Source organism: Dermacentor andersoni, chromosome 1 (genome assembly GCF_023375885.2).
Source record: "Dermacentor andersoni chromosome 1, qqDerAnde1_hic_scaffold, whole genome shotgun sequence".
Classification (NCBI taxonomy): domain Eukaryota; kingdom Metazoa; phylum Arthropoda; class Arachnida; order Ixodida; family Ixodidae; genus Dermacentor; species Dermacentor andersoni.
This window is the reverse complement of record NC_092814.1, coordinates 207,792,211-207,803,536: the sequence shown is the minus strand read 5'-3', so window position 1 is coordinate 207,803,536 and position 11,326 is coordinate 207,792,211. Positions and strand designations below refer to the sequence as shown.

Below are 11,326 nucleotides of genomic sequence, written 5' to 3'. Positions count from 1 at the left end.
CTTGTGGAAGTAATGTCTGCCTCTCTGAATAATCCAGCTCAAGAACTAGAATTAAGCTATTTGCAACAGGCGATTTTTTAAAAAAGTTCTCCAAACATAAAAATGACCACAAGTACATTTGTTCTATGTGAAAAGAAGCAGCCGCTGCCTGCCCGAAAGCGCCAACATTTCGTAAATTTCATGTATTAAAAAGAAGAAAAACAACTAAGAAGGAAAGGTTCCCTTACATGGACAGTCATCAGAGATGTCTACTGCCAATTTCTTTCTGCATGCTGAAGAAAGCCTTAGAAATATGAAAAAAAAAAGGCCCGTTACATTGCAGTGCTCTCAAACGTGCCACGTATGAACGCACAGGGCATTTAACCTGCTGTGCTGCGTGGTCTGCTTATGGATATCACGAACCACCACGGGGGAAACATCAGAAACACATCACTGGCGTTAATCGCACTACCGACGCCTGCGTCACTGTCCTGTTGTTTTCTAGGTGGCTGCAAAGCAGGCAAAAATTGCTGTTCATCTGTACGCAGCCCGTCTAAGAGCGCTGCAATCGCGACGCCCAATCGGCCATGCCCCCGCGCGCTTTTCTTTTTCTTTTTCATATTTCGCACCCCTTTTTTTTAGGAAACACACACAGACACACACGAACGATTACGTAACAAGTAGGGAGATATAAGCTGTTGAATTAGATGTTTCCTAGAACATCTGTAGGAATTCTTGATTTGAAATTTTGGCCTATATAAAATGCGGCCGAAGTTGGTTAGGTAATGTTGATTAAATATGTAGTTAAGCACAACACAATATATAATGTAACTTGTTTCATGCAATAGAAACCAACACATATTTGGTCGCGGCATCCTAAGTGCTTGGGTTTACTTTTAAATCTTAGTTGTCTGGGACACCCTGTACAGTCGTGCTTCCTTCCTATCAAATGTCTTTCACTTTTTCCTTTAAAAGCCAACAGCAAAAAATCTTGAACCGCATAAAAAGCCTAGTTTCAGATAGTTTAGATATGGCGCAGCCACCGCGCAAGCGTTTATGCTTTAAATTATGGGGTTTTACGTGCCAAAACCACTTTCTGAATATCAGGCACGCCGTAGTGGAGGACTCCAGAAATATTGACCACCTGGGGTTCTTTAACGTGCACCTAAATCTAAGTACGCGGGTATTTTCGCATTTCGCCCCCATCGAAATGCGGCCGCCGTGGCTGGGATTTGATCCCGCGAGCGTTTATGTTTTAAATAAACGAGTGGATGCGTCACGAAAAGTTGGTATAAATAGACGTTTTTTGATACCGAAACTGAAGAAAATGCCGCCATTACAAGCGCATATTTGAACTTTTTGACGTTACTGTGTAATAACCATCATTAAGTCATTATATAGTAAGGATCAGTCGGCTAAGCGCATGAACATCTAAAGGCTGCATATATGAATTCGGAACTATACGTGGCCATTGCGCTTAACTCTGTTAAAATGCTTTCGCAAGTATACTCTTGCACTCCCTGCATGTCATACTGGCGTGCACTGAGCCCGTTTGCTTAGGCATATAATATACTTTTCACAAGGGGCCTATGCACAGGCTGTCTCAGACCTTTATTGCTCTGCTCCGTATACTACTCATCGGGGGATCTAACGCGGTATGCGTGATTGCTGATAGGCGAATTACACGATACATTTCCGCGTGCGTAGATCCTTTTCTTGTCCTGGAAGGAGGGGGCCCAGTCAAACCCGGCAAAAGTATCGCTGCTTGTTTGGCTCAAGTCTGCAGAGCAGATGCGGTGCGAACACAGACAGGCCGCCCATCCACAGGTGCCAGCGGGGGAAAGCGCTCCCTTCCACGGTAACTGCGCGGATGGAGCGGCGGTGGCGGCACGATCGCGGGCGGGCCGGCAGCGCGGGAACTCCCGCGCGCATCTTCTCTCCGTTTCTTCACGTGGGTTCAAACTCCGAAGGAGCGGTGGACGTGGGAGTCACGTGGTAGCGGGCTCTCCCGATTTCTCTCTCCTTCGGGACGAGTCGCGGCGGGCGCGGGTGCGCTTGTGGGACAGTCGTCGCAGGCGCTACCCAAAGCGCCGGCGGCAGCGATCCGGCGCGCGAGCTAACGGCCCGGACCGGAAGAGAGCCCAGGGAACGATGCGTAGCGCGCGCGTTTCGCACCGCGCGTCATCGCGGCGAGCGATGCCACCAGGTGGACAGTAAGGTAAAACGGTCTACTGGACGTTTCCGAAATGGAAGTCGTTCAGTATTACGAGCTGTCCGGTTTCAATGACAGCCTGACAGACAGCGTGGACAACTCGAGCGTGCTACAGGTGAGCGTTGTCATCGCGGCGAACGTAAGCGACGCCGTGGACTCGGCTACCAACGGCTCTGGAGCTCTGAGCAGCGTCAGCAGCAGCGGCAGCAGCCTGTACGAGGTTCCGGTGGACATCGTCGTGCTACTGTCTTTCTGCTACGGACTGGTCTCTCTGGTGTCCATACTGGGAAACGTGCTCGTCCTGTGGATCGTGGCGTCGTCGCGGCGTATGCAGACCATCACAAACCTGTTCATCGCCAACCTGGCCGTTGCCGACGTCATCATCGGCGTCTTCTCGATCCCGTTTCAATTTCAGGCCGCACTGCTGCAGCGCTGGGCGCTTCCGTACTTCATGTGCGCCTTCTGCCCCTACGTCCAGGTGGTCTCGGTGAACGTGTCCGTGTTCACCCTCACGGCCATCGCGGTCGAGCGTTACCGGGCCATCACGTCGCCACTCAAGGCCCGCTTCTGTTCCAAGGCGACAGCCAAGCTGCTCGTTCTCATTATCTGGCTCTCGTCGCTGGTCGTGGCGAGCCCCAACGCGCTGGCCCTGCGCGTGGTGCTCGTCGTCGACAAGCTGAGCGGCCTGCGCGAGCGGCCCTTCTGCGCCAACGTGGGCATGCGGCCGCTCACCTGGAAGGCCTACAACCACGCCCTGGTCTGCGCGCAGTACTTCCTGCCCTTGGGCGTCATCTGCTACACGTACGGCAAGATCTGGAAGAAGCTCCGCCAGTCCAAGGCGCCCGGCAACACGGAGACAGTCCGCGACGCCAACATCGTGCGCAATAAAAACAAGGTGAGCTCTTTCGGTCTCAAAAAAATATTCGCGTCAGAATTCCGAATTACTTACCCTTATGCAATGACAATAGGCAGTTCTTTCACCATGTGCTGTCGGAAGCTTGGTGTATTTCAGGGTGCTGAGGAGGGCCATCAGGCTCAGGAGGCGGGGTAATCCTTGATTTCTGTTTAACTTCCTGCGATTATTCCTTTGCCTGGCAGCTAAGTGACGAGAAAGTGGTCACTGTCTCCCACGACCTATCCGCCAAGCACTTCCAGCAGCGCTGATTGTCGTAACGGCTGCTCACACCTTGCGGTAATGTGTACGAATTTGGTGAAAGTGAGTTTGCTCTGCTTGCGCAGCGTTTATTTGCGAAGCGTTTCGGACGCATAGCGACTCACTCTCTCCGAGGGCTACTTTTGTTCATAAGCTTTCAGAATTATTCATTTCATTCTCTCAAATAGGGGGGCATGCAGAAGCGCAAGCGAAGGTCCTGATTGAAACGGAGAACGATATAGGCAAAGTGTTTTTTACAGCGCGCTTTTGGGTCGCGTCACTTTTTGCACAGCCAAAAACAAGCCATATCTGTTTGATCTGTACAGCTTAATTTTGAATACCATTTTCAGTACTAGAGGAATAATAAGGGAGCCAATTTCAGTATAGATTTAATTTATGCAGACATTTAGAGCCTGAACTACAGAACACCGCTTTGTATTCTATTGCTTAATTGCTTCCATGTCCATTAATTAGGCACTGAGAACGTGCAAAAGAATATTATTTTTCTTATTTACTGAGAAGTTATGCAGCCATTATACCTATTTGTCCTGGCTGCCAACACGCTGAGAAGGTGCGGTAATTAACTTGGTTCAGTGACGTATATATCAGTAACACGTATGCAGAAATTTTTCATTAATAGATGTCGAAACTTTCCTTACATCACAATATTGACACGTGTAACTTAGGCTTCACGACAATTCAGATGAATCCCGCAAATTTCTTCCATAAAAAATGACATTTTCTCAGTTTATCGTCACATTTCCTAAACTTGCGAGGTATTTCATAGACTGTTCATACTTGCCTGAAAAATGATTATTTAATGCGATGACTCTACCTTTGAAACAACGTTGCTTACAGAAAAACTCACTCACTTATGTTAAGGAAAGTTAAGAATGGTATTTAACTTAATTGTAAATTTCTGAACGCCCTTTCACTCCGGAGCTCGCCAGCGAGACTCAATGTGGAAGGGAAAGCTCCTGAAAAATACTTTACATGCCTATACTTGTGAATGCTTACCCAAGCAATGAGAAAACACCACTTTTCGATCATTCGTGCAATTCAGTGAACTTTTTTTTTTTTTGCTGTGACATTTCCCCGAAGGCGCATCATGCCCCACTTTGAGGCCTCGTTTTCCGCTGTCATTTATTTAATTTTTGGCGCGGTTCTTCAACCGCACACAAACGCGTAAAGTGCGGCATTACGTACGCCATTCGAAAGGTCGTCTGGGTGCATGCGCCCGTGCAGTTCGCATAGTCACTTTTTCATACTAGCATTCAAACTTCCGGCCTACTGCTTGATTTCAACTCCTCTGACTGCACCTGCCTTTCTTAGATGCCCTTATCGACTAAGCTGAGTACACGAGGAGAAATTCCTTGTTCATATATTATGCCGCGTAAAAGCGAAAGCTGTAAAATATGTAGTACGATGATGTACCGTGGTCACGTTGCCGGGCAGATACAGAAAAGCGTCCGGGAACATTTTGCCTTCCACTTCGCTCCCATAAACGGAGACATTTTACCTTTTACAATGTGCGCACTGGTGAAAAAATTCATTTTTGCTGAGATTGTGGCGTCTAAAAGCAAAATCGTGATTAACGCGTAGTGCGATAATTTATCGTTGTCATGTTGCCGGGAAGACACGGAAAAGTGTCCGGGATCATTTTATCTTCCACTTCACTCCCGTAAACGGAGACATTTCACCTTTTACAATGTGCACACTGGCGAAGAAATTCGTTTTTTCTGAGAATGTGACGTGTAAAAGTAGAATCGTGAATAACGCGTAGTGCGATAATTTATTGTTGTCATGGCGCCGAGTGAAAAGGGAAGAATCTCATGGAATATTCAGCTTAAATTTGGTTCTCGTAAATGGAGACCTTTCTGCTTTTAAACTGCGCGCACAAAGGAAGGCTTTCTCTGTTCGTAGATTGTGATGCCTAGAAGTGGAAGCGGGAAATCGTGTAGTGTGATAATTTACCGTGCACCCGGGTCAACAGGGAAAAGTGTCCACGAACCTTTTCGCTTCCTTTCCTTCTCGTAAGCCGACACATACCTTTTTTCCCAGTATGTGCACAGGCAAATGAATTCGCTATTAATAGATTTTGACGTCTAAAAGCGGCAGAAGCTGTAAAATATGCTTTGTGATAATTTACCGTGATCATGTTGGTCATGTTGCCGAGCAGACGCGGAAAAGTATCCGGGAACATTTCACATTTCACACCTACCGCCCCCCCAACCCCCCATCGCAAGCATAGACATTTATTCTTTCAAGGTATGCTCAATTAGCATTTACAGATTGCAGTATCCCACCGCCCTATTGCCCGTAATTGGAGCGCAATATGCTTATGCTTAGGTAAGGTGCCTTGTGGATGTCTCGCGCTGAAGATGCCCTCTCGGTGAGCGCATATTTCACCCCTCATCTTTTAAGAGGTTCAATACATACGAGCATTTGTCTAGCAAACCAGATTTTTTTTTCAAGGGAATTTTCCACGTCTCAGTAATTTCTCTCGTCGTATTCGAGTGCTGATTGCCGTGTTATAGTTTGTTAACGAAGCTTTCCCTCAAGTCTAAATATTTTAAGGCAGTTTTCCTAGCCTCTAAAGCCGCTCGAGTTCGCTCTTCTCCTTGAGCGGCCATTTTTCCTAGAAAGTATGCCTTCCAACTACTCTGCCCTTAAACTGGCTCTCTCAACTACTACACGCAGAGACAAAGCAACAGCGCGCGCATTAGATCCCATAGATGAGATGAATATTTACAATTAGTATTAGGGTTATAATTATATTCGAGTGCTGATTGCCGTGCTATCGTTTGCTAACGAAGCTTTCCCTCAAGTCTAAATATTTTAAGGCAGTTTGTCGTGTGCGTATCGTGGCTACGCACGCTTATATCGCATTCCGTTTCTCTACCACGGCTGCGCTTTAAAACCACGGCGCTGCAGTTTTTGCTTTTCTTTTCTTTCTTCTTCTCCGCCCTTAAACTGGCTCTCTCAACTACTACACGCAGAGACAAAGAAACAGCGCGCGCATTAGATCCCATAGATGAGATGAATATTTACAATTAGTATTAGGGTTATAATTATATTCGAGTGCTGATTGCCGTGCTATCGTTTGCTAACGAAGCTTTCCCTCAAGTCTAAATATTTTAAGGCAGTTTGTCGTGTGCGTATCATGGCTACGCACGCTTATATCGCATTCCGTTTCTCTACCACGGCTGCGCTTTAAAACCACGGCGCTGCAGTTTTTGCTTTTCTTTTCTTTCTTCTTCTCCGCCCTTAAACTGGCTCTCTCAACTACTACACGCAGAGACAAAGAAACAGCGCGCGCATTAGATCCCATAGATGAGATGAATATTTACAATTAGTATTAGGGTTATAATTATATTCGAGTGCTGATTGCCGTGCTATCGTTTGCTAACGAAGCTTTCCCTCAAGTCTAAATATTTTAAGGCAGTTTGTCGTGTGCGTATCATGGCTACGCACGCTTATATCGCATTCCGTTTCTCTACCACGGGTGCGCTTTAAAACCACGGCGCTGCAGTTTTTGCTTTTCTCTTCTTTCTTCTTCTCCGCCCTTAAACTGGCTCTCTTAACTGTACTACACGCAGAGACAAAGAAACAGCGCGCGAATGCGATCCCATAGATGAGATGAATATATATATATATATATATATATATATATATATATATATATATATATATAGAAAACTATCAGTCATAGCTCTCGTAGTATAGCCCTCTGGGCCGTTTCCTTTTTTTTTCGAAAGTAGTCCTATTAGGGTTATTATAATTACACGAAGGTACTTCGCCCTCATCAGCAGCAGTCCTTGGTATAGTTATTCTGGCGGCTAGCTTCCCACGCTATGCGTGCCGCCATCGCACCTGGTTAAGCTTTTCCTAGACGCTAGAGCTATGCGTTGTCCGCGCAACCTTGAGCGATCGGAAAGCACGTTTCCCCCTCTTGGCCGGCGGAGAAGGGATGCTTCGTTCCGGCCGCGAAGCTCTCCACATCTCTGTAAGGTGCCTTGTGGATGTCTCGCGCTGAAGATGCCCTCTCGGTGAGCGCATATTTCACCCCTCATCTTTTAAGAGGTTCAATACATACGAGCATTTGTCTAGCAAACCAGATTTTTTTTTCAAGGGAATTTTCCACGTCTCAGTAATTTCTCTCGTCGTATTCGAGTGCTGATTGCCGTGTTATAGTTTGTTAACGAAGCTTTCCCTCAAGTCTAAATATTTTAAGGCAGTTTTCCTAGCCTCTAAAGCCGCTCGAGTTCGCTCTTCTCCTTGAGCGGCCATTTTTCCTAGAAAGTATGCCTTCCAACTACTCTGCCCTTAAACTGGCTCTCTCAACTACTACACGCAGAGACAAAGCAACAGCGCGCGCATTAGATCCCATAGATGAGATGAATATTTACAATTAGTATTAGGGTTATAATTATATTCGAGTGCTGATTGCCGTGCTATCGTTTGCTAACGAAGCTTTCCCTCAAGTCTAAATATTTTAAGGCAGTTTGTCGTGTGCGTATCGTGGCTACGTACGCTTATATCGCATTCCGTTTCTCTACCACGGCTGCGCTTTAAAACCACGGCGCTGCAGTTTTTGCTTTTCTTTTCTTTCTTCTTCTCCGCCCTTAAACTGGCTCTCTCAACTACTACACGCAGAGACAAAGAAACAGCGCGCGCATTAGATCCCATAGATGAGATGAATATTTACAATTAGTATTAGGGTTATAATTATATTCGAGTGCTGATTGCCGTGCTATCGTTTGCTAACGAAGCTTTCCCTCAAGTCTAAATATTTTAAGGCAGTTTGTCGTGTGCGTATCATGGCTACGCACGCTTATATCGCATTCCGTTTCTCTACCACGGCTGCGCTTTAAAACCACGGCGCTGCAGTTTTTGCTTTTCTTTTCTTTCTTCTTCTCCGCCCTTAAACTGGCTCTCTCAACTACTACACGCAGAGACAAAGAAACAGCGCGCGCATTAGATCCCATAGATGAGATGAATATTTACAATTAGTATTAGGGTTATAATTATATTCGAGTGCTGATTGCCGTGCTATCGTTTGCTAACGAAGCTTTCCCTCAAGTCTAAATATTTTAAGGCAGTTTGTCGTGTGCGTATCATGGCTACGCACGCTTATATCGCATTCCGTTTCTCTACCACGGGTGCGCTTTAAAACCACGGCGCTGCAGTTTTTTGCTTTTCTCTTCTTTCTTCTTCTCCGCCCTTAAACTGGCTCTCTTAACTGTACTACACGCAGAGACAAAGAAACAGCGCGCGAATGCGATCCCATAGATGAGATGAATATATATATATATATATATATAGAAAACTATCAGTCATAGCTCTCGTAGTATAGCCCTCTGGGCCGTTTCCTTTTTTTTTCGAAAGTAGTCCTATTAGGGTTATTATAATTACACGAAGGTACTTCGCCCTCATCAGCAGCAGCAGTCCTTGGTATAGTTATTCTGGCGGCTAGCTTCCCACGCTATGCGTGCCGCCATCGCACCTGGTTAAGCTTTTCCTAGACGCTAGAGCTATGCGTTGTCCGCGCAACCTTGAGCGATCGGAAAGCACGTTTCCCCCTCTTGGCCGGCGGAGAAGGGATGCTTCGTTCCGGCCGCGAAGCTCTCCACATCTCTGTAAGGTGCCTTGTGGATGTCTCGCGCTGAAGATGCCCTCTCGGTGAGCGCATATTTCACCCCTCATCTTTTAAGAGGTTCAATACATACGAGCATTTGTCTAGCAAACCAGATTTTTTTTTCAAGGGAATTTTCCACGTCTCAGTAATTTCTCTCGTCGTATTCGAGTGCTGATTGCCGTGTTATAGTTTGTTAACGAAGCTTTCCCTCAAGTCTAAATATTTTAAGGCAGTTTTCCTAGCCTCTAAAGCCGCTCGAGTTCGCTCTTCTCCTTGAGCGGCCATTTTTCCTAGAAAGTATGCCTTCCAACTACTCTGCCCTTAAACTGGCTCTCTCAACTACTACACGCAGAGACAAAGCAACAGCGCGCGCATTAGATCCCATAGATGAGATGAATATTTACAATTAGTATTAGGGTTATAATTATATTCGAGTGCTGATTGCCGTGCTATCGTTTGCTAACGAAGCTTTCCCTCAAGTCTAAATATTTTAAGGCAGTTTGTCGTGTGCGTATCGTGGCTACGCACGCTTATATCGCATTCCGTTTCTCTACCACGGCTGCGCTTTAAAACCACGGCGCTGCAGTTTTTGCTTTTCTTTTCTTTCTTCTTCTCCGCCCTTAAACTGGCTCTCTCAACTACTACACGCAGAGACAAAGAAACAGCGCGCGCATTAGATCCCATAGATGAGATGAATATTTACAATTAGTATTAGGGTTATAATTATATTCGAGTGCTGATTGCCGTGCTATCGTTTGCTAACGAAGCTTTCCCTCAAGTCTAAATATTTAAAGGCAGTTTGTCGTGTGCGTATCATGGCTACGCACGCTTATATCGCATTCCGTTTCTCTACCACGGCTGCGCTTTAAAACCACGGCGCTGCAGTTTTTGCTTTTCTTTTCTTTCTTCTTCTCCGCCCTTAAACTGGCTCTCTCAACTACTACACGCAGAGACAAAGAAACAGCGCGCGCATTAGATCCCATAGATGAGATGAATATTTACAATTAGTATTAGGGTTATAATTATATTCGAGTGCTGATTGCCGTGCTATCGTTTGCTAACGAAGCTTTCCCTCAAGTCTAAATATTTTAAGGCAGTTTGTCGTGTGCGTATCATGGCTACGCACGCTTATATCGCATTCCGTTTCTCTACCACGGGTGCGCTTTAAAACCACGGCGCTGCAGTTTTTGCTTTTTTCTTCTTTCTTCTTCTCCGCCCTTAAACTGGCTCTCTTAACTGTACTACACGCAGAGACAAAGAAACAGCGCGCGAATGCGATCCCATAGATGAGATGAATATATATATATATATATATATATATATATATATATATATATATATATATATATATATATAGAAAACTATCAGTCATAGCTCTCGTAGTATAGCCCTCTGGGCCGTTTCCTTTTTTTTTCGAAAGTAGTCCTATTAGGGTTATTATAATTACACGAAGGTACTTCGCCCTCATCAGCAGCAGTCCTTGGTATAGTTATTCTGGCGGCTAGCTTCCCACGCTATGCGTGCCGCCATCGCACCTGGTTAAGCTTTTCCTAGACGCTAGAGCTATGCGTTGTCCGCGCAACCTTGAGCGATCGGAAAGCACGTTTCCCCCTCTTGGCCGGCGGAGAAGGGATGCTTCGTTCCGGCCGCGAAGCTCTCCACATCTCTGTAAGGTGCCTTGTGGATGTCTCGCGCTGAAGATGCCCTCTCGGTGAGCGCATATTTCACCCCTCATCTTTTAAGAGGTTCAATACATACAATACAATACATTTGTCTAGCAAACCAGATTTTTTTCAAGGGAATTTTCCACGTCTCAGTAATTTCTCTCGTCGTATTCGAGTGCTGATTGCCGTGTTATAGTTTGTTAACGAAGCTTTCCCTCAAGTCTAAATATTTTAAGGCAGTTTTCCTAGCCTCTAAAGCCGCTCGAGTTCGCTCTTCTCCTTGAGCGGCCATTTTTCCTAGAAAGTATGCCTTCCAACTACTCGGACTATCCGACTAAACCGACTATCGCGGACAACATGAGTCTCTTTCCACGTAAGTGTGAGGCTCGGAGGAGGAGCTGTGGCGCTTGAAAGTAGCCTGGGGCCTGACGAACCAACCGACTGAGCTATCTTTCCGGGCAACATCGAAGGGTCACGAGTTCAAATCACCTGTTATGTTCCGTTTTTTTTTTTTCCGCCCCTTTTTCTTTCTTTTTTTCTTTCTTTTAATGTCTTTTCCTTTATTTTATCACTGTACGGGAACCCTCCTAAAAAAAAAAAAAAAAAAAAAGAATAGATATATATCTTCAAATATGTAAGGCCTCACATGTGCAGGTCATAAATACGAGGTTTTCTAGCCG

General features: G+C 45.7%; 1 protein-coding gene across 1 annotated transcript in view; it reads left to right on the top strand.

Moving 5' to 3' along the window:
* Nucleotides 1–2,022: 2,022 nt before the first annotated feature.
* Nucleotides 2,023–11,326, top strand: part of LOC126546874 (tachykinin-like peptides receptor 99D) — a 139,697-nt gene continuing 130,393 nt past the window's right edge. The window contains exon 1 of the mRNA XM_050194590.3: nucleotides 2,023–3,086. Within this exon, the coding sequence (XP_050050547.1) occupies nucleotides 2,226–3,086 (861 nt within the window). The 5' untranslated portion in view covers nucleotides 2,023–2,225. The remainder of the gene's footprint in view (nucleotides 3,087–11,326) is intronic.